The 24,088-nt window shown below is 39.2% G+C and overlaps 1 protein-coding gene across 13 annotated transcripts in view; it reads right to left on the bottom strand.

Moving 5' to 3' along the window:
• The window catches only part of CELF1 (CUGBP Elav-like family member 1), a 57,981-nt gene that overhangs the window by 5,182 nt on the left and 28,711 nt on the right, over positions 1–24,088 (bottom strand). For 4 of the 13 annotated variants that reach the window (XM_079307619.1, XM_079307614.1, XM_079307620.1 and 1 more), the window contains exons 3-14: positions 19,958–20,145; positions 19,101–19,183; positions 18,662–18,710; positions 15,573–15,707; positions 15,313–15,392; positions 14,769–14,930; positions 13,344–13,425; positions 10,356–10,484; positions 6,704–6,817; positions 6,337–6,522; positions 5,326–5,469; positions 3,532–3,699 (exon numbers count right to left, since the gene is read on the bottom strand). In XM_079307619.1, coding sequence (XP_079163745.1) covers positions 3,572–3,699; positions 5,326–5,469; positions 6,337–6,522; positions 6,704–6,817; positions 10,356–10,484; positions 13,344–13,425; positions 14,769–14,930; positions 15,313–15,392; positions 15,573–15,707; positions 18,662–18,710; positions 19,101–19,183; positions 19,958–20,135 — 1,470 coding nt within the window. In that variant the 5' untranslated portion in view covers positions 20,136–20,145 and the 3' untranslated portion in view covers positions 3,532–3,571. The remainder of the gene's footprint in view (positions 1–3,531; positions 3,700–5,325; positions 5,470–6,336; positions 6,523–6,703; positions 6,818–10,355; positions 10,485–13,343; positions 13,426–14,768; positions 14,931–15,312; positions 15,393–15,572; positions 15,708–18,661; positions 18,711–19,100; positions 19,184–19,957; positions 20,146–24,088) is intronic. The other 9 variants (XM_079307624.1, XM_079307623.1, XM_079307626.1 and 6 more) reach the window with 7 other exon arrangements.

The following is a 24,088-nucleotide window of genomic DNA, read 5'->3' as shown; positions in this document are numbered from 1 at the left end:
TCTTTCACCTTATTACAGCAGTAAAATCATGTATCTCCTGAGAAAAAGAATAAATCTATGAAGTAGACCATTTCCACTTTGTAAACTAAATATATTTAAAGTATTTCCTGGTGGCACACGTAATAAGGAATTCTATTTCATCAGAAGTTCTTTTAGCTTTTCATGCAGAAAATCAGGTTCTTTGGTTTTAAGCATACAGCATACTTTGTCCATGTGGCTGCTTCAGCCAACCTTCTGCAGTTTATTTGAACTCCCCCAAGTCTTATCTTACTATCCAGGAAATAGAGCATTTGACACTGATTAGATTTGCACTTAAATAAGAGCATGATATGAACTAAAAATTTAAAGGCCCCAAGTCCCCAAAATCCCAGACTTTCCTGCCAATAAGTGAGGAAGAAAACTGGCTTAAGACTGAAAGGCAAGAGCAGTCTAAATCCCCACAATCAGCGGCAGCCACCAAACAGACACAGAAATGTTGACTTTATCTGATCAGTTTTGTTATCAGAAAAAAAAATCTGCCCAAGTCACAAACTTGATACATTTATTAACTTTGGCAACATACACATTGATACACCAAGAAAGGGAAATCTGAAACAAATACACAAAAAGGGCAACATCTTCAGCTGGTGAAAACTGATGCAGCTCTACTGCGTTCAGAGAGCTGAACTGCATTGATTCAAACCATCTGAGGATCACATCTTAAAATTTAACCTGCATAGATTTATTTCTTTTTTCTTTTTGGCAATACTTATAGTTACGCCAGTAAGGCACAAGAGCTAGCCCAAGTTAGGTGTCTTAAGGTGATTATGTCTGGGAGGAGTCACTGATCAAACTAAGCCACAGTGTAAACTGGTGAATCTCCTAAAGTTAATAGGAGTTGCACCTATTTGCAACAATGCCAAGCTTGATCTGTAAGTTACAGTATTGAGGACACACTATAGGATGAAGAAGCTAAAATATCTAATTTTGGGCAACTGAAATAACTAGTAAAGAGGCCAGAGCATCAGGTTAAAAGAAAAACAGGACAAAGGGCTTGGATAGTACAGTGGGGCAGGGTGCAAAGAAGGTAAGAGTGACTGTAGAGACCCCAGAGCACAGTGCTCTCCTCCACTGGTTCACAGCATTCATCTTCCTTGTTTAGCAGTTGTTGGGCTGCAAACAGGCCACTGAAAATCAGTAGTTTCAATCATGCACATCATTATGTGTGTAAAACAATCACATTCAGGATTCTACAAAACCCTGGCCTTTTTTTTCCAGTGAAATAATTTAGGTAATAAATATTCTCCACCCTGGAGCGGTATAAAACTTCTATAAAAATAGAAACAACATTCTTGGTTACAGCAGGTTGCACTTGGAGCAGTTGCTCCCAACTATGTTTTTTTATGTTTTTTTTTCCTTTTTTTGAAAAGTATATAATTTATATATATATATAAAAAATCCCATTATCACCCTGGAGGCCTTCACACTCCAACACTCTTTTCTCAGAAAACCAGGACACATCTTTCCTATGGTGCAGAATTCAAGTGTACATGGTTCACTTCAGTGTATGTTTACTTTTCTAGAGAGATTCAAATAATTAACATAGAAGGGTACCACATGCCAGCATAACTGGGAAATTTGGCAATCTGGCCTTTGAAACTTTGCCACCACAAAATTATTTAAATAATACTGACAGATTTACCTGTCTGCCATCAATATGGACAGACTGACATCAACTGTTTGATTTTCAATCTAAGAAATGGAAAGGGCTCCCCTTGGATGTTACATATCAGGTCTTGTTCTAATTCTGAGGTTTGAGATCCCAGGGGGCCCAGTCCCTGGAAATGCCCGACAGATCACTGCACACAAGTGGGGATTCAGACCCGAGATCTCAGGTTTGATGGGTTTAGTGCTCCTCCTGCTGGAGCAGAACACAAAGTCCTGACCCCATGTCTGACCCACAAACGTAATTTAGCAACTGGCTCCCAGACTGCAGTGTTAGCTGGAGCCCTGGGAAACAGCCTTACAAGCCAGGAATACAAAGAAAACAAGGAAAAGAAGATATTATGAGGTAAATCGAACTTCTGTTAAAGACACAGAAACTGTAAACTTCCTCTTGTGACAGAGGTGGATTTTGGTGGTTATAAAATGGAACTCTACACTGATTTCTTGAAACAGCTCAGGCCAGAGTGTCAAAAGTCCTTTGAGCCCCCTAAAACCAGAGAATATTAAAGGCCCTTAGCAATGCACTAGCAATTTCACTGGTGTGCAGAAAAAGTGTGTGTTCAGTTAAGGGGTGTGTTGAATTTTCCTTCAATATCAGAGATAACATCTTGTACCAAAAGGCAGAAAAAGACTGAATGGCTCAATACTCTGGTTCTGCAGCTCCTGGTTTAGCCTGTTTTGCACTGGTACACACCACCTTAAAGGAAAACTGCAGTAGAAAGATACACCTAATTACTAGACCAAGTCACTGCATGAGTTTTGTTCATTAAAAAAAACAACAAAAAACCCCAACAAAACAGGAAGTTATCATTTCAATAAACAATCAGCACTTACACTATGCTTACGAAAAGGAATTCATAGCAATCTCTGCAAAAAAAAAAGACATTATTCCACGGAAATGGGGAATGTGATCAAATGTTAAGAAGAAAAAATGTCAAAAATTTCTGCAGTTATCATGGATCCAAAGTTTCTTGTTTCCAGACCCTGATGTATTCATCCAGACTAAGCTGCCTCTACCTTTCCACAAAACCTAGATGAAGTACATAGGTTTTCATATACATGGAGAAATTCACTGCATCTCATTAATATTCCACTGTAGACAAAGTGTGAAATTTTCTGGGCAGAGACATTATTTAATAGTTTTATAAAGTGCTGTGTACATTCACACTGCTATATAAACACCAGTATATATACAGCAAACAAACAAAAAAAAAAATCACTGCAGTTTTCCTTTGGCTTGTTAATGTGTCCACCCTTTTACCCCGTCTCCTGCTTTAGAGATGATTTAATAAATCCCCACCGCAGCATACGGTTAAGGAAATTTCAAAGAGCGGGTGGGGCATGACAAAGGCTACATGGACTTGGTTCTTTCTCACCCAGGACTCTGTTCTCCTTGCCCATCTTTGTTTTCATCAGCTGTTCTGTGTTATTTCTGCTTTCCCTTCTCCTCTCTACCCCAAGGCAGCGTGGTGTCAATTTCTGCTGCTCCCTTTAACCTTCTCTCCCCACCCCCAAGGAGCTGGCATTGGTCCTTCTCAACACACACTGGTTACAAACACAGCAAACTTCAAATAAGGGAGAAAAAAAAAAAAAAAACCAACAAAACTAAACAAGAAAACCTCAGCGATATGGCACCTAAACTCCAAAGTAAAACACTGGAAACAAAAGCACAAACTTGTCCTCCATCCGAAGCGGGATTCTCAGCAGAGGCTGCAGCAGAGTCTTCAAGGGAAGATGTGCCAGATAGAAGGCATGGATCAGCTTCCAGGACTGTAAAAACACAGCCTTAGGGCTTCGAATCACTAAGTGCGCTCCTCTCCAACTTACCAGAAGATCCTTCTCACTCCAGTCCCGGAGGGGAGGGTGCTCAGTATGGCTTGCTGTCGTTCTTGGAGCGCTTGAGCTGTACTTTCAGCCGCTTCATGCCGATCTGGAAGCCGTTCATTGACTGAATGGCAGCCTGCGCCGAGACGGGATTGTCGTAACTTACAAAACCTGGGGAGGGGAAAAACACACAGTTACCCCATGCTGAGCTGCCCACAATGGCTACTCACAAGGCACTCACAAGGTCAGAGAGGCTTGCATGAAGTGCCATTTTCAGAAGCTCACAACCATTTTAGACTCCCCATAACAACTTCCAAAGGCTCTCAAACAAAGCATTGCTTGCTGACATATGGAACTTTGGCCAGAAGATATACAGACCTCAGGAAGTTAACATTTTCTAGCCTATCAACAAAATAAGTACTGCTATTTATAAGAGCTTATACCTGGGAGAAAACCAAACCTGGAAAATGCTCATCCAGATGCAAATGCTCATTAAAGATACAAGACTGAAATCACTCTCATAACATTATGGGAGCAGATTTGTTTGGAGTGAAATAGCTGCCAAGGAAGGACAGCACTAGCACTAGCACTATTGGGTTTAGGTTGATCTCAGATGGGAGGTTGCATATCATTCCCGGAAAAGACTTTCCTGAAAATAAATTTCTCCAGTATTTTGAAGGAGCCTATTTTAAACAACTCCACTCAAAGTTTGGAGTGAGAATAACTCCCACTCCAGTCAATGGCTATGTGTCCATAATATGTAGGTGTTATAGCTGAATGATCAGCATATTTCTGTGTTCTCACAAAGCATCAGATTGTCCATATCTTTTGGCTGAAATAGGAAAAAAATCAGGATTTTATGTAGACACAAAGCTATCAAAACCACACAGAAAGGCTCATTTCTCCTATTCCATCACAAGTAATCTCCATCTATTAAAACAGTCATGAGAGTTTACAGCACTACAAAAATGCAGTATGGTATCCACAATTATTTATAAAAATATTAATAGAAAGAATTAATAACCATAATGTACTAAGTAATATATACAAATTACTATTGAAAAGAAAGGAAGAAGCAAGAGGAAGAACTATCTCAGGATTACAGTCTGCAAATGAAATAATTATCACAGAACTTTGAGTTAGAAGGGATCCACAAAGATCAAGAAATTCAACTCCTAAGTGAATGGCCCATAAGGGGATTGAACTCACAACCTTAACAGTATTAGCACCTTGCTTTAACCAGCTGAGCTAATCTCAGGGAGAATCATTTAGGGCCAGAATACTATAATAGGGCATAGTAGTACAAAATTGTGAAAAAGCAAAAAGTCACATTGAAAATCAGGAAAATATAGTTTATTGCTGGAAGTGTTTGGTTTATTTCTTTTTTTGGAATATACAGAGATTCCCTACTTACTTAACAGCTAGACTAGACAATATACTGAAAAAGAGATTACTATAAAAGCCACCTTTTTACAGATAATGATTTAAAGAACAACAAAATGTCCTGAGTTGAAATGCATCACAAAGATCACTGAAGTCCCTGCACAGGACACCCTGAGAATTACACTGAGAGCACTTTCCAAACACTTCTTGAGCTGTCAGGGTGGTGCTGTGACCACTTTCCAAGGGAGCCCAATGCCCAGCCCCCATCTGGGTGAAACACCTTTTCCTAATATCCAATCTAAACCTCCCTTGAGTCAGCTTCAGGCCTTTATCTTGGGTCCTATCATTGGTCACCAGAGAGGAGAGATCTGCCTCACTCTTTCCCCTTATAAGGAAGCTGTAGATCCAACATACCAAAACACTTGCTTAGATTGGTCTGCTTGTCAATGAAAACCTTGGCAGAGACAACATTTCCAAATGGCATGAACATCTGCAGCAGATCCTGGTCCCCAAACTCCTGGGGAAGATGGTAGATAAACAGATTGGCTCCTTCTGGACCTTCAAACAAGAAAGAAAATCAATTCAGAAAGAGCACGGATTCCACATATCCACTGCAGAAAAAAGGGTGGAAGAGCCAGTCAAGACAAATTTTCTAGATAAAACAATGGAACTGCTATTTACAGTACTGCAGAGCACTTGATTCCAGAATAAATGAGCATGACGCTTCGCTGGGACTGATCACTCAAATAATTCTAGCTCTTTCTGTCCACTTTTGTTTGTACTTTACACATTGTGCCAAAACTGGTTTACAGATATTTGTTGTAATGACAGCTGAATAGTAAGTTTGAGTGTTAGATGCTGACTGAACAAAAAATGGCTATACAAAACTTGTGGTCTCAAAGCAACTCAGTAGATTTTCAAACAAACTATGAACAATCACATTGTCTGTAATCTGACAGATTCTCTTTTAAACATGCCTCATTCTGCAGAAAACTTACTCCTACTTTCTACATTACTTTACACTACATATTAAATTTAACCTGAACCTGAAGAGTGACAAGACTTGCATAAGTAGCTGCTGGAAGAGGTGAAGGACCCAGAAAACAAAATTAATAAAACTATATCTGATTCTCTGACAGTGGGATGTATCAGGCTGTAGACTCATATTCTCCATCCCTCTGAGAACATGCAGGAGTATGATTAAGGAAGCACTTAAGATGAAACAAACCCCATGAGAAGCGTCCTGTATAAAATCTACTTTGGGCAGTCCTTAGTAGAAAGATCCTACAGACCTTTTTTATCTTCAGTAACTCTTGGATTCTAAAAATGACACCAAATAAAAAATCTGCAGGTAAGGTATGTGCAAGGGCTAAGCTTGCCCTTTTGAAAACCCCTCTCAAGTTGTTTCTACAACTTTCTGCTTACCTTCTTTTTGACTTCCTGCTGCACCAATACTCTGCTGTGTTAAGAGACTCTGGTTATAGAGTGTGGGCAGTGCAGCAGCAGCATATTGCTGGATTCCAGAATAAGCCTGTGTGAGGGCTTCCATTGTGCTGCCTGTCCCATTTGAGAGACCACCACTGCCAAGTCCTCCATTTAAGGCTGCCATTCCTGTATAAGAAAGAAGAAATAAAAGATGACTGAGTGCTTCCACTGAGCCAGATCAATAATCTTTCAAAGCCTCTGCACGATTACAAAAAGCAAGGAGCAGAAAAAAATCACACCAGAGACCTATCACAGGCTGAGGAAGATAATCAGCTATTTCCCCAAGCCACCACTACACATAACTTACCTGCTAAAGAGCTAACGTTGAGGCCTGCTGTAGCACCTGCCAGTGTCTGCAATGCTCCAAGAGAAGCCATTGGATTAACAGAGGAGCTGCTACTGGAACTAGGTGAGGAACCTGCTATTAAAATAAAACAATTAAACTTCAACTAATAATTTTTAGTCCTGGTAATTCAACTTCTTTGTCAAGTTATTCCAGTAAAAAAAGCTAGTAAGGAATAGATTCAGGCAACACAGGAGACTTTAAGTAAAAGAAAAAACCCAAACCCACACAACTTGATTGATCATACTGCTTATATATTCTAAGCCCTTCCTACATTTTTAAAAATTTCTACTTCATCATAACATCTACTCTTTATAGCAATAATAATGTCAGTAAGTGTAAGACATGTAAGATGAGATGTTATACAATGTTGGCTAAACTCTGTATCTCAGCATAAGGTAACCAGCAGTGATGCCCTGTTTCCTGCTGCCTGAAGTAAGAGTCACTTGCTATGTATTAACACTTATCCTTGAAATGTCACTCAAGGTGAAAAAGACCTGCAACATAGATACTAGGGACATTAAAGAAGGATGAACATATGGTTTTCCCATACTGCCAGAACATGAACACTGCACGCCCAGATTATTTTGACACATTAAATAATTTTCTATTAAAAATCCTGCTGCCACAGCTGGGGCTAGGACTGAGAGAAGTCCTGAAATGTACATCCAAAAATAAGTAGTCTGACCTCTATTCCAGCAACATCTTCAAATATATCAACTCAGTAAGAGAAGTCTACCAATGTAGTATCTAGGACAGAAGCACCTTACATGGCCCACCAAATGCTACACCAGGTGGAGTTAGTTCTACAGAAGTTAACACCAAAATCATGAGAAAAAGCTTTGTTGGACCTTTAAGGTTGCCTTTAGAAGGAAGAGAGATGGAGACACACCTCAGCTTTTGCAACAATTCTATTTTGCTCTGAAGCAGGTAATTCTTATTGGTGCTCAAGTCAAAAAGATTTCAGACAAGACACTCCTTGTATCCTGAGATATAGTATTTTCTTGGATGTCCCCTTCACAAGCTAGCAGTTTGAATTTATTTACAGCCATGGTCTCTGCAACAATGACTACATAACAGCAGGTATGTACTGTTCAGTTCCAAGAGCTATTCTTCAGCAAGAAGGTTTTACTTCAGCCCATTCTACATCAAAATATACAACTGTGCTTGGAACTATCTAAAGAAAATTGTCTGAAATGGGTAGGAAGGCAGCACAACTGGATTCCACCATTCTGACATGCAACCCATCCATAGTCCATGGACTGCACTGTGTAGACTTCCAGGCTCCCCAGACACAAATGATATCAGTGCAGATGAAAGAAAATCAAAAAGGCAAAAATGCAGGACTGTCTGGATTTTTCCACCAATTATGCAATTTGAGCAGAGATGTCCAAATAAGCATCAGGTGAACATTTGGATGACAGATGGAGAGAAGTCAAGGAGTTAGTCATCTCATCTGCAGTTAGGTTTAAGAGGTTATCACAGTAGATGTTGCCATATGTCCCTAGACAAGGCAGGCACTTATTAACACATGGTACTGCACTGCTATATACTGGGTTTCTTCAAGGTCTGGGTGTGGTTCAGGAGGGACAGATGTTTTCTATGTGGAGCTCAACAGCCTTCTATGTGAATACACAGATTGCTTGAAGACTAAAGAGTTAAAAAGCTTTTAATTACAGGAAGGATCATGGGATTGAATGTGTCTGTACACACTGAGGCGTCCCCTAATCCCAGTTTGAGTGTAGTTTTAAAAGGTGAAGCATATTTACACCTCTAACAAAAAGCATTAGAACTGTTTTAGAATTTGATGTCAGTGACTATTTATAGACAATATGCCCTCCAAAACTTTATTTCTTTAGAACAAAGTTAATCTTTACTCTTTAAAATCATGTTTAAAGAGCAATACAATAGTGCCTGCTTCATGTTACAAGCCTGTGAAGAGATAACTGATAAATCTGTATAGGATATAAATAAAAATGACCCATCACAATAACTGAATTGTTGACACACAACCATTTATTGATACTACTGATGATCAAAAGGTTATTTGAATTCAGCACAGAAAGTACTGGAAAACAGGCTGCTTCCCACCCCCAGCCCCTCCACGAGTGTGAAAGCACATCTGACATTTGAACTTTACAACCTGCCAGCCCTTCTCTACCTGAACAAAACAGAAAACAAACTTGCTGTAGTCATCAGACAAGAGAGCCAATAAATGCCAGTCACAACAAATTATAACCTGACAAACAGGAAATATAGGAGAAATTGGCAGATATATTCACTTTCATGCTTCCTTTATGATTGAAAAGCATTAGTGAGTTGGTTATGAATTCTGCTCTTCTGTAGTCTGAACTTTTCACAGTTTTTTGTTCTTTCGGTTTTTTTAAATTATAGAATGAGATACATAGCTGTTAGTCAAGATAAATGTTAAAATTTCAATCTTTTAAGGATTGCAGACCACAAAGGTTTTATGTTAAAAATCTCCTGCAATAGAACACTCTTTGGACTAATTCTTTCCTGGGAATTTCTTTAAGTAGAAAACTGTGCAAAGCACCCATGGTTTAACTCCCAATCATGTGACAGAAGGTTTTCTAAACAGCTTTTCCTTGTAATCTCTTTATAATCTCTTAGTCCAGCTCCTTGGTCCTCCTACACAATTCAAAGTCTACCTGTGGGTGTTTAAAATCCCCTCCCTCAAGCTGTCTTTGGTCTCTCACAATCACAGGTGAGGATGTCAACTCTGTAGGAGAGAAGTCAGAGATGGTGGAAAACTGACACCCTGAAAATACAGGGTCTCCCTTCTCATGCCAGGATTTAGTAATAACTCAAAATAGGATAGAAATAACTGAGTGGAACACTGATCCTTGTTTGTGACAAAAATTTAATATGTCTGCCATAAGCACAAATGAATTTATTTTTAGTTTTTTGCTTGTTGCATTTAATGATCACCTTTAGAAATAAGGCAGCAAAAGAATACTACTTGGACATTCTAGTATCTCTGGTTAAGGTACATAAACTAAAGTTAAAAAAACCCAACCCAAAACAAACAAAACACAAAAAAGTCATGCAAAGGAAAGATAGTGATTTTTATGTGCAACTCATACACTGAATTCTAGACAACTACTTTCCAGGAAAACAGGTATCTGTTTATTCTACTTTTATGAGGAAGTTATAATATCCTTGTCTTGATTAATGGAATATAAACTGCGCTGTTCTAGTGCACAGAATGCATTACCTCATGCTAAAGACATTTTCTGTTTCCATATTGATAGGAACAGGGTGTATTTACCACAGTGCCTGCCTAAAATCACAGATAAACCAAATATGCGATGAGATTGCAATAACATGACTGGAAGGAGGTCACCTACCTTTCTGCTTCATGATGACCTCAAAAATTCTTTTTACTGTAAATTAATCTGACCATTTGGAGGAAGAGCACAGCAGGTAAAAAAGCCTTTGCTGATGGCAAAGATATCTACCCTAAACAAAGGCCAGAGAATCCACTAGTAAACTGCTCCTCTATTAAGGACCAATATGAAAGTGACAAACAGGTGACATGTGTGCTGAAAGGACTTTCAGGGCAATGCATGCCAGGCCAGATTGGGCAGTGTCTTACCTGAGCTGGTGAGCACACTCAGGGGGCTGCTGGAGGAGGTGAGCGCAGCGGTGCCGCTCGGCGTGTTCTGAGCGGCGCTGGCCGCAGCTGCCAGCGCGGCCAGGTTCTGTAACTGCATCGCGTTCAGCCCTGCAACACAGGGAACAATGTTCCTCCTGCCACAGCCACCACCACCCACCTGGGACACACCCAGCAGGCTCAGCACAAGGGACAAACGGGAAGGAGCTTAAAACCAACTGGCTTAATACTAGTTCAAAATCTTTTCCTTTGCCCAGATAGATGTGATTCAGGAAAAGGTTAGGTAGTCATTATGTCACATGGAGACTTCAAAGTACAGAAATTTTCAAGCAGTCTTCTCTCCAGTCTACAAAAGCGTAGGAGTTATCAGGGTCTGAGAGCTCCTGTGCAAGCTAGAGAACTTGCCTAGACACCAAATCAATAACTTCTCCCACTCTCAGGTCCCTCCATGCTCTTTGTATGGGGACAGCAGTAACTGCAAAATTCTTTCATGAAGGCCTCACACCACAGAGGCCACAAAGTCATGGCTTCAACCCATCACCAGCTGAGCATCAGCATGTTTTGTTTAGTCCCCCTGACAGCCAAGAAGCAACAGTCAATTGTGAGACAATTGTTAAGTGGCAACTAGTGACCACAGGATCAGCCAATATTGTGTAGGCTGGTCAAACACATTGGCAAGAAAAGCAGGAAACCTCAGGCATGTTGTGTGTAGGGAGCACAGAATAGTGCAGGGGGAGGAAGGGAACCCATGTTTATGAATTTTACTGGTCCATTTATTATCTGACTCACCTGCATTTTGAGCCACTGTTTTTGAATGAAACCATTTGGTCAGTACTGACACTATTTTGCCCTCTTTTTCTGCCAGAGGATCCATTAAAATGGATCTCTTCCTGAATTCTGTATTTTAACAATCCTTTGGTAGACCAGTTCCATTCTTCCAATTCTGCCTCCCTTCCCTTTTCCCTTATTTTCCATTTTTTGTCTCTACCTTAGATTATTTTAACAATTCCTCCTCTCTTCATCTGACTTCAGAAAATCCCTAATACTTATTCCCAACATAATTAAAAACAAAACTAAATCAACCACCCTTCATTTAACAACATAGGAACATCCTAAGCAGAGGTGCTCTCTCATCTTTTGGATACTTAGTAGGATCTTGGGAGCAAAGCACACTAATTACTAACTAATTATTTTCTAAAGTACTTCTAATACCTTTAGTATAGTTTGTTTGGGTTTTTTTAACTCTTTTTCAATTGTTTTCTGTTTGTGGCAGGATCTGTTTTCTTTGGCAAATTTAGTTTCCAAAACAAGTGGATTCTGCCTTTATTTAGATTCTCAAAATTGTATTGTAACACAAAAGTATGAAGTTAAAATCAGAAAGTTTTCTATTTAGTTTTTGCTGTGCTACAGAGGGTGCAAGTATTGGAGCTAATGAAGATCAGAGCAGCTTGTTCCTTACTGAAGCAGTTTGTCATGTGCACACTGCACCTGTCCTCTCGTCATCACACTGTTTTCCCATCTGCTTTCAAACAGTGTCGAGATTAAATTTTGTCTACAAAGTTTGATATAACTTGGGATCTAATTACCTACTTAATTTTTCTTTCTATGAATTTCAAGAAAGGAGATCAGGTGAGATATTATCGAGACCTTAAAGCTACAACTTTTTGGGTAGAGAATCACAGATTTGGAATAACCATGAAACATACTACTTATATGTCTAGTTTCTCAATTTTTAAGCTTCATTTGTTTGTTTTAAATAGCAAAGGCAGAATTGCCCTGCAAACTTCTCAATCTCAGCTAGTTATGTCCTTCCCTCTGCCCCAGTTCTTACTGCTGTACTTTCTTCTTTATTGCATCTTGTTTTTAAACAGACACGAGGGAAGAAAAGGCAAGATCTTGTGCATAATAAAATCCATTATAGGTCATCCCCACACAAGAAATTAGTGAAACAGTTTTTTAAGAAAATTGCTTTTTGCAAGAGTCTTAGACCTAAGAACTCTGAAGAGATCTAACATGAAAGAAGTCAACGCGGGAAGATGAATTTAGAATCAACTTCCAGTATAAATCAAAATTCTTACAAATGAAAATATAACAGTTTGCAAATGCCTGTAATTGTCACTGATGGGTGCACCAGCCAATGCAAGTCAGATCTACAAAGATACTTTTGGATGAACTTCTGCACAGAAAGGGCACGTGATATTGGCAACTACCATTAACCTCCAGGAGGCAATTTGAAAAGATAAGTCTTCAGTATTAAAATCAAAACTATAGATTTCTCTGCCAGCAGAAGAACTTAGGGAATGTGGTGAATGGAGTTGTTAACATGTGTTTTATTATTCCTAGCTGTGTGAAGACAAAAGGGACAACCAATTTACAGCCCCAGGACTGCTATACTCAGTGAATATTCTGACTAGCAGTCCACAGCAAGGAATTTGGCTTATATCTATGAAGCTGATTTTCCCTAATAGTAATGGCATCATTAACTGCAATTCAAATGAATGAATAAAAATCTGAATGAAGCACTTGCTCACATTCCTAACAACAGTGTATTTCCAACTTAAATGCTTTGTTCCTAAATGCATCGAAAATGGAAGAACTAAAAATCCAGAATCATTGAAAACATGTGCATTAGTGAGTGTCTATTTCAAACCCCAGTTATTCACATATGCACCTGTTTGGATGAAAAAAAAATACAGAGAGCATTCTTTTTCCTACCCATAAGGGGAGATAATTTTAAATGCCAGAGGTTGGGGAGATACCACCACTTACCTTGGGGACAATAGTTAAATAAGATTAAGAAGTAACATCCACACTTTTAGCAGAGAATTCCTGTAATTTCAAAGGAGTAGGCAAACTCAGGACTACCTATTTCAAGTGAGATTAAAATGCCTACAGCCTTCTGGCTACTTTGTCTACCCATGTTCTCTTTTGTTTGGCACTGAATTTGTCTTCTGATGGAAAAAAACTCACCTCCCATTGGGTGGAGGCTGCTTAGTGTGTTCAGGTTCCCAGATGAAGCAGCTGCTGTCTGCTGAAGGAGCTGCAAATAAAGCTAGACATTACACCAAAAAACAAAACAAGAGTGAGAGTGAGGGCTGGCTCTGCTTCTGGGAGAAACTGCATCACACCACAGCCAGAGCGCCGTCACAAATGAATTCCTGCAGCCCATGCACCACACCACAGCAAAGCCTAAAGACAACTCCCTGAGCAACACAGCCAGAGCACCACTAGTGAAGTGAAGCTCCCCATAGCCCATGCAGCACACTGCAGCCAAAGCAACAGCACAATGCTTCCCTCACTCAACATCAGCAATGCTGAGAGAAAATTAGAGCTAACACACCAAGACAAAACCAGCAGAATCAGAAGTGAGAGACAATTCCTATTCCAGGCAGCTAAGGTAGGATTGCCAGCCCTAAGGATATGCTACCTCAAAAAAGACTGTACAGCTGCCACTGCCAGCATAGGACAAATGGCAATGCCATACCAAAACCAAAGAGCCACCAGGAGAGGGAATCTCCTCTACCTTCCTAATGCACAGTAGACATAAGAGACATTTCAAGCTTCAGCTCAGAAGGTTTTTAGAGTTTTCTAATTCCTTCTTCCATTAACTAGCTTTAATTAAAAAAAAATATAATCTACCAAAACTAAAAAAGTAGTGAGAGAATTTCCCCACTCCAACTATACACCATACCAAGAAAGAGATTAAATTTTCCTTTTCTGTTCCTCAGACTTTATATTGCATGAATACAACTCTCAGAGCTTCTCTGTAACCCTCATGAGTCACAGCACATCAGTTTTTGAAACGTTCATCCTTTAGGGACCCAGCATAATCAACTGAAATGAAACTGCAGTCTACCCTCTGTTATATCATTTTTGCTCAAGAGAGTAGCTTCCCTCTGTTTTCTGTAGGGTGTGCTTTTATTCAGTTGGTTTTTGTTTGGGTTTTATTTACTGTGCTTCCAATTTGATCATCTTGTCTATTTGGACAGCACCAAGTAGTGTTCCAAGTTTCACTGGAAGAGGGTGACAGTAATAAAGGAAAATGATAAAGGAATACAAGAACTATGTCATCAGATAGACAGGAAAAGGGCATTTGTATGTAAATGTTGAGGCAGTATTATATAAAGAAAAAGCACATTCTACAGAATGCAGGAGAAAAACCCAAGATTTCAATAATTAGGGCTACTGTGACTAGGGTTGCAATCCTCCCATAAAAGTATCCCAACTAGATGACAGCACATAACACAATTTCAGCTTTCTCATCCACAAAATGGGGATTAAGAACCCAGCTCACAACTACCAGGAACCCTCTAAAAATGAATATATTAAACACTGCAAAACAGTCAGACACTCCAATTCCTGAAGAGATGAAAAGAACCCAAATCAGAAACTCACTGCTAAGTACTGGGGTCCAAGTGTGTTGAGACCAGCCAGGTTCCCCCATATTGAGGCAGCACTGATCTGTTGCATTTGTTGCTGAAGTTGCTGAGCAATTCGTTTCTGCTCTTTGTCCTTCTGTGTGTCTGCAAATTTTACAACAATGGGAGAAGAGCAACCCTGCAAACAGCAATTCAAACAATTACATACTTGCTATCCCCAGCAGTCACAAAAATACTGAAATTAAGACCCAGTCACTGGAAGCATTCCCCTCCTTCTATATGCATACATACAGACATAGATATTCAAACACCATATTTCATCAAAAGCTCAAAACCTTATTTGCTTTTAATTCTAATTTGTATTGAGGTATTTTCTCTGCAGATGAAATTTGAGATAGAAACTCTAAAAACAGAGCAAAACAAACACAAATGTCCAGGAGCAGTTTTTGTGAAGAAACACTAACTGCACTTGTCCTTCTCTCTGCTCTCTAAATTCTGAAACTCCACAGTGACTATCTGACAAATTACATCTGCTCCTGACAGCCAGTAACTTGTTTTACCTCCATGGTTTGTGCTTGATGCATTGCTTTGATTGCTGTTTGTGCCATGGCTCTTGTTGTAAAAGTCACAAATGCACAACCTGGGGAAAGAACGAAAAGGAATCAAGTTGTTCACTACCTCCACAATTACAGGGATGAATACAGGAATGAAAATGCAAGGGCAGGTGGTAATCAGAGAAAAAGCTCAGATGCCAGGTTAAGTTGCAAAAGGCAGCATCCAGAATCCTCAAACTGCCAAAAAAACTTCTTGCTTTGCTTACCTCGGCTCAGGCCATCCGGGCCCCGTAATATCCTGCATTCTTCAATCTGCCCAAAGGGGGAGAACATCACTCGAATATCATTTTCATTGCACTTCTTGGATATCATTCCAATAAACAGCTTCCTATCTTCTACTGCTAAGGAATCAAAAGATACAGAGTATTACCAGCAAATACGTGATTACTAGATCTTAGGTCTTCTTCATTAACTGCAGTTATTTCCCTTGTATGTAGATATAAGCTTATTAAAACCAAATTCCCAGTAATGGACTGTGTCTTCAATTTAAGAGGATGCATATGAGGTACTTCAATGAACCTGACAAATGTCTGTTTTATGATTTTATGTTTATGATTTGCTGACTATTCTTAGCTTGTAATGTCTGTGAACAACAGGAATGTTAAAAAAAAAGGAAATAGGTATGTCAGATTCAACATTTCTCTGTATCTCTTCAGTTCTAGGTGAGAGAAGGCTTGAATGTGGTTTATTGGACAATTTTCATTGTCTTTCTTCTGCTACCAACATATACCTAACTGCATATAAACAAGCAAGTTAACTGTAGAAAGCTTCTTTTTAGCCTCATGCCAATCACCTAAATTTAGATATGCCCACTTCTTCATGCTCCTCTCTCAACAGTGGAAGCAACATCAGTTGCTAAAACAGAACACTTACTTCTATTAATGATATGTCCATTCTGATCTGCACCATAAGCACAAAAATAACACCTCAACTGAAACCATGGACTAGGTGGTACCTTTTCTTGGCTCTAAATACTGATTTATTAGATATATTGGAGTTGAAGAATACCTTTCAGTGTGCAGACTATTTTAAAATAAATGGTTCAGAAAGACTTTCTCTGACTTTTCGCTTTAGTGAGGTAAATTTGAATTCGGAGCAGAATTTTATACTCTTGATTTACTTATTTAAGGATGCTAATCGCCTCTGAAACACTTTCTTTTAAAGGATGAAGTGACTTATTCAGAATATCACTTGAAAATAAAAAACAGATATACAACATTCATCACAATGAATGAATATAGTATGATAAAGGCTCTAGCACATTTTGAAGCTTCAATGAAGTCTTCTATTCAGTGCTATAGTGAGGGGAAATCAACTTATTTGTTGAGTCTTCTATGATGCTGGAAAGAAAGACTCCAAACTCTTCCAGCAGACATGACTTTAACTGGCCATTAAATCTTAATGTTGTACCCAATTAATTTTCTGATCTTAGAGTACATATCTGCTTTCAAATAATTTCAGCAGTCCATTTTAGTTCCATTGAATACTTTTTCCACTTCTATTCTTTTCCCAGGATATTTGTATGTGTGTTTGCATGCAATGCAAGATCAGTTTTAGTTTAGAGAACCTATTATGTTCTACTCCCAAAAATACTTCAAAAGAATTACTCCTTTCTAGATATATTTACACAGGAACATGTCCTGTACACCCACTGAAGAATCTGCAGATGGAATTACTCCTACTGTATGTTACCCATACACTCCATCTTCTGTTTTCAATTATATTAAGAGGTAAGCTTTCTCAAACCAGGACTATCTTCTCCATGATGCAACATAAGCTACTGCAAATGAAGAAAATAAAGTTCAGCTGAGCCTAGAAAGACTGAAACTACAGGATGCTAAACACTGTCTTTGCTAAGGTTGCAGAAATACAGATACATACATATTTGAACATGCATGTATGTATGTACATAAACTCACAAGGAAATGCATGGATTTGTGCATAACCATTTATCCAGGTAGGTGCTAGGTGTAGGTGCTACATTCTTAATCCATCTGAAATGGCCAATGTGCAGAAATATTCAGTTTTTCTTCTCTACTGAACTGCTGTTAACTCTCAACCTGTCTTGTATGCTACAAGAAGTAATTTTGACTCTCACCCTAGTTGCAGCACATTGCCTTGCTTCACACTGGACAAACACTTGAAAAAGCATTTCTAGGTTTCATAAAATCATAGAATAGTTTGATTTGGAAAGGACACTGATGATCACCTAGTTCCTCTGACTAGACCAGGCTGCTTAAAGCCCCATCCAGACAGCTCTTGAACACTTCTTAGGATGGGACACCCACAGTTCCTCTGTGTAATGTGTTCTAGTGTCTCACCATCCTCACAGTAAAGAATTTCTTCATAAAATCTAATCCAAATCTCTTTCAGTTTAATACTGTTACCCCTTGATTACCACTACACTCCTAGATAAACAATCCTTCCACATCCTCCTTGTAGGCCCCCCCTTCAGGTACTGGAAAGCTGCTAGAAGGTCTCCCTGCAGCCTTCACCTCTCCAGATGGAACAACCCCAACTCTCTCAGCCTGTCCTCATAGGGGAGGTGTCCATCCCTCTGACTATCTTAATGGCCCTTCCTGAACATGCTTGAGCAAATCTGTTGGGTTTTCCAGAGCTGGCTGCAGTACAACAGATGGAGTCTCATGGCAGCAGAGAGGGAGAAATCACCCCCTCAACCTGTTGTTGCCTCCTTTAGATGCAGCCCAGGATATCACTGACTTTCTGGGCTGCAAGTGCACACTGCCTGTTTCCATTCATTTTTTCAGCCACCAAGTCCTTCTCAGGGCTGCTCTCAATCCACTCATCACTCAGCTTGTATCCACGTTTGCAGGATTTGGCCTTGCTGAACTTCATGAGGTCGGCACAGGCCCACCTCTCCAGCCCATCAAGACTCCTCTGGAACAGCTTCCTTTCCCTCTAGGGTATCAAACACAGCACTCAGCTTGACATCACCCATAAGCTTGCTGAGGATGCACTCAATCCCACTGTCCATGTCCCCAACAAAGATTTAAACCACCTTAGTACAAAGAAGAACTCACTGGATGTTTCCCTAACTGACAACATAGTTCTACCACAAGCAGCAGCAGGGGAGATACTCTGAGTCATGGAATTTGAGAGACATCACTCACACTACCTATTATTGAAAATACACCCTTCTACTTTCACTTTTTTCTTTTAAAAATCAGGCCTCCAATTCAAGACTTCATCAAAAGCTGTTAAGCAAAAGGGGAATCCTCAAGCTTGCAGAATAGCACAAATGATGACACCAAACTGGGACTTTAGTAAAGCTTACCATTACTCTTTTCACTGTCAGCTGGTTTCATCTGGATAGGATGGTGCATCTAAAATGTAAAAAGATTATTTAATCACAGTTACATTCACTTCATACTATATGAAATACATCCCATAAGAATTGTGAGAGAAATTATAGCCTAAATTGCCTCTACTACAAAACACTACAAAAATTTCAAGAAGAAAGGCTTTCCTAATCATATGCTATCATTCCTCCTCAGAGTATTATAAAAGCCATGCCCACCCACTTCACTGTTGTATCATTCTTTTAAATACTCCAAAATTCCTGTAAGATCTGTTATCATATAGATCTCATAACACTGATCTACTGAATAGTTTTTTACATTATTTTGGGACAACATAATGTGTTTGTGCTTCAGTGGTGCTGAAGCTCAGAGAAACAAGATGGAGTTGTGAAGAAAGCAGGGCTCTACTCTTACCCCTGGGAGGATCTTCATGTTGTGAAGAGCATTCTGTGCTTCTAGTGCAGCTTTACGGGTATAAAATGTAACAAAACAGCACCCTGCAATTGAAACAAAATGTTAGCCAAGAAAGAACACTCCATCTTGGAGTGCTGTACAGAAATTGCAAGTCCCACTTCAATCATTCCAATGCAAAATGCATGATAAGCAGAAGAGGTTAGGCACTGAAACAAGTAGGTGCTACTGTTTGTGACAGTTTAAAAAAGATTCCAAGTGTAATAAAATAAGAGTATGTTTATAACTGACACAGCATCCCTACTACACCATTAAAACAAATATTTAGACACATTTGTTGGCTGCTTCATTTTCAAACTCAATTATTTCCCAGTACCAAAACCCTACCTGGCTTCACAGGAAATACTGCATAAAACTGAACTTCAAATCCAGGCACAAAATTTAGTAAGGATTTAATGTTTACTATTCAATTAGCATAAACAACTAAAATCCCAATTTCATATTTATCTGACACTTTGTCGCATCCAGCAACATTTTGGTCATATCACAGTGGTGTTCTGGAGCAACACAGTATTATTGGATGTTCTGATTTGCAATTATAATCCATACTCCTCAAGCATCTCCATCACTGCTGAACTCCAGAAGAAATTATTATTTTTCTGAGCTCAGCTAATGACTGGATCACAGTTCAAGTATAATCAGACAAACACACTTAAAGATTTCATAAAGTCTGGGCTTGGATGCACACCTGGTCACACAGGCTTCCTACAGGCTGTTTGAATAAGCACAGAGCTAAGAGTGCAACCATGTGGAAGTGGTTGAAACCCCAAGTCTCACAAGAGAAGTACAGAAGTTCTCACCTTTGCTTTGAGGAGGGTTTTGGCTCCTGTCCCGCAAGACATTGATTTCATAGACAGCACCATACTGTTCAAAAAGTTCTCTTAGATCCTTCTCACACCAGCTCCGTGGGACTTGACCCACAAACATTTTGATAGCATCTAAATCAGGTTGGTCTGGGTGATCCAGTGTGCCATTCATTTTCTTTGAGCTACAAAAAACAAGAAAGAATCTATGGTTTATATCTTCCTACAGATTCTAAATAAAAGCATGCTTACAGCACAATTAAAGAAATTTCTACATATATATAAATGTGTATGATGAAAATATACATATACAGAGAAACTCTTGCACATTCCCAGTATGCATACCAAAGTACATTCACATTCATTGGCAAGCTGTGTGCTTGGAAACCAAACACACCCTTACACAGCTGTTTAAAACTCTGCTCCCATAATGAAGTCAACATCTGGGATTCAGGATATAAATCTGCTGAGATAACTGAAAAATATCACTAGTGCAACCATATAAAATTTTACAGAAGAAACCAGAACTGTAAGGAACCTGAGCTCAAACTACCTAGAAACTACTAAAGTCATCAGCAATCACTGAAAATGAGAGTAAGGTATTACAACTTTTTTAAATGAGACTAATTGTAACTACTTCCCAAGGTGAAGAGCCATCTTAAAACAGAGAAACAGAATCAACTGATCCAATGGTAAGTTTCTTTAAAGGCTTACAAGGCAATACTTCTTTGTAAAACTAAGGAGCTTTCAACAATAATTGGCAAAAAATCACTTAGATTGTACATGAAAAGGCTGGGTTTGGACAATCCAGTTAGCCATAGACTGAAATCAGGTTCAACAATGTCAAGATTCTAACACAGAAAAAAAAGTCATTCTTAGACTACAACAGGAAGTTGAGTATGGGATTCCTCAACAGGTTTCAAGGCATTCTGCCTAGCCATTTGAGCAGTTTGCAGCCTATTTATAAAAACTGTGTTATGCTCCACCCAGCTGACAAGTCCTACACTGCTCACTGTGTCCAGTCCTCATTATTGGTTAGGTGCAGTGTGATGTCTGTTATCAGTATTCCCAGCCTGGTACACCAGAGCACCCCTCCCTGCAGGAGTCTGACTGTAACAACATCCTATTGTGGCTGTAGTGATTAGTTGGTGAAAATTGCTGACCAATCCCTGCATAATCTAGAAAGGGCATGGGGAGTGGAACAGCAACTATACAATGATTCCCCCCACCCCCAAACTCTTTGTTGAAGAATACAGGTGGTCTTCTTCCAGAGTAGTCAGTTCTCTTCATCTCTGCTTTGTTCCTTTGAAGATAGTTTGAATGGCTATTAACTGCACAGGATAGTAAACAGTATTCCTCTCACTGTCCATATGAAATCATATTCCCTCCCCACCCCAGCCAAAAAGAATTAAAAAAAAAAAAAAAAATTCAAGCCCAGTACTGTTTAGTACTTTTCCCCATCAATACACTGCTGTTAAGAACTTAAGGAAAACCTGATGATAGGGAAAGCTCATAATTTTACACTTGTATGAACAGACCTCAAAAACAACAAAGCTACTCACTAGAAGGGAAGGGAGTCATCATAAATCCTTTCATCCTCTCCACCTTTCTACTCAGAAAGGGTCAGCAGCTCTCTAAATAGCCAGCGGAAACACTACCTTTTATAAAAGATGGAAACTACCTCTTTTCATTTTAGTTAAGAACAATTGGAAATTGTTTACCCTCTCCAATAATTATTTCCAGCCCTGCCTTCCATGGGTAGCTTCAAGAGCACAACATGGCTCCTGTTAACTGGGCAATTCTTAACATGACCTCAACAGTATCCAAAGAATATTTTACCCCTAATTAAAAGGTTTAATCTGGAGTCATTAATAGAGAAGAATAGAAACAGTTCTTCCCACAAGAGATTTCAATAATCCATTTTATAATATTAGCACCTGTAGCATACTACAAACAATATAATCAAGCAGCTTTATTCCTCCTTAGTCCTTATTGCCACAATTTTCAGACCTTTTTTCCCCCCCTATCTAGAAATCAACATCAACCTTCCATGACCACTAGGATTTCTTCAAGAAAACAAACTGCAGGCTCTTCTATCTCTCCTTCCTGCCCTCCTCTGTCCCAATAGACAGCAGGGGCCTGAGACAGCATTTCCAATTATCATTTTAGCTATAACTTAGACATGAAGAGAAAATACTTACACAGGGCTTGCATTCAAGGAGCAATGGTCCACCATCATCTCTGGGAGGAAATCCAACTTGAACGCGGCCATCACCTCAGTCTATGACAAACTACTAACACTAAATCAATGTATTGCCTAACCCCCAAACAACACCACTTCCAAAAGTCCTGCAGGTCTTAACTCTCAGCCACACAAAAAACACTCAAACCACAGAAACAGAAGTTCAGGGAGACCAGCAATAGACACCACAGAAACAGGCTGGACTGGGAAAGGGACATGGAATCCCAGATTAAAAAGGGGATGTGACCATGTGAAGGGAGGCTCAGCTTAATACACAATGAAAATGCTGATGCACTAGGCTTGTTTTGTGCAATTTTCCCTGGCGAAGCAGTACTGAGTGCACTGTCAGATAAACAGAGTGTCAGATCCATGAAGATAGCAATGGGTAACAGAGCAGAAAGAATACAAGCTCCAGTCTTTCCACCCCCAACTAACTCCTTGTCTCCCAAAATGGCAGACCAAGACCTTGAAGTTCAGACAAACTCTATCCAAATCAGCAACACTAAGATGTGAAGTCAAAAGGTTCCCTCACCATAAAAAAAATTAATAGCTGATTTCACTCTCTTCATCTTGTACTCTACTATGGACACTCTCAACTTCCATGGCAAAAAATGCCAACTACAATTTTTCTCCAAACCTGCCAAAAAAATCAAAGCTAGGAAGACATTATTATCCAAAACTTCCTTAACAACCACAGAACATCACAACTTTTATAGAAGCAAAACATACACTGTTCTCAAAACAATACTTTGTCTAAAAATCCAGATACACAGAGTCTATAAATGACCAAGAAAGGGGAAAAAAACAGTGTTTATTGAAAACTGTTTTATAATCTTTGAGAACACTGATCAGAACTCCTCAGCTGCTTCAGAATTAAACAGACATAGCATGTTGATCAAGGAACTGTGAGATGCATTTGTATATGCAATATAGGCTTCTTGTTAAATCTGGATAAAATTGGATACACTGTGAAATGCTGAAATATTTGACAGTGGGGAGTGAGTGCTGCAGGGGCAGCTTGGTACCTTGGAGCACTCCAGGAGGAATGGTTAATTGGAGTCTAACATGAGCCCAGAAACCCTTATATATGCTCAAGAGAACCACAAAATAACCTCTCAGAGCATCAAGGACTGCATGCTGGAGCAGCTGTGATCACATCTTTCTCCTCTGTCAATGACTGCAATATGTACTTGCAGTTATTCTGACTGGCCAGTATACACAGCTCTATTTAAACTTGCACAGTTACAGTATGTCAATACTTTTTTTCATAAATAATGTTTCCAACCTCTGAAAATTTTTTTAAAAAGAGAACGTTTCTAATCTTCTGCCAGCAGTGAGGTCAATTAAAAGGAGTTTGGCCTTGTAATACAAAGAGATATGCATAAACTGCAAAATAAGAGAGGACATGAATTCCTCACACATCAGATATTCAACAGTAACTACTTCATGCATGCTCTTACTAGGTGATAAATGCAAGTAAACTTTCTCTTTAAAGAAAAAAGGGTAAGCTATCTGTTAAGAACCATTGTTAAGAACATGCAAATAGGCATTAGGGAGCAACAGGTGAAATTTTCAGCTTTCAGTAAATTAAATTGTTCTATCTACCTCTAGACACGTATTACAGGTTTCCCACTTAAAAAATGCCATGTTGAGTAAAGCCCATCATATTAATCATATTCAAACGTTAAATTGATCCTAGAGCCCATTTCATGCATTTGTCTAAAATGAGATGGCAGAGAAAAAATTTTCAGATTTATATGATTGGAACAGATCATTGGGGTGATTCCTAGATGACATGCATCTATAGACCAACACTGTAAACTCTGGCCCTATCCAGGAAGACCAGAACTCATTCCTTCTGGTCTGTCACTCATCTTTAGCTTTTT

The sequence above is a fragment of the Erithacus rubecula genome, assembly GCF_903797595.1.
Source record: "Erithacus rubecula genome assembly, chromosome: 6".
Lineage (NCBI taxonomy): Eukaryota > Metazoa > Chordata > Aves > Passeriformes > Muscicapidae > Erithacus > Erithacus rubecula.
The sequence above is the reverse complement of the archived record's forward strand: the minus strand, read 5'-3'. Positions and strand labels throughout refer to the sequence as shown.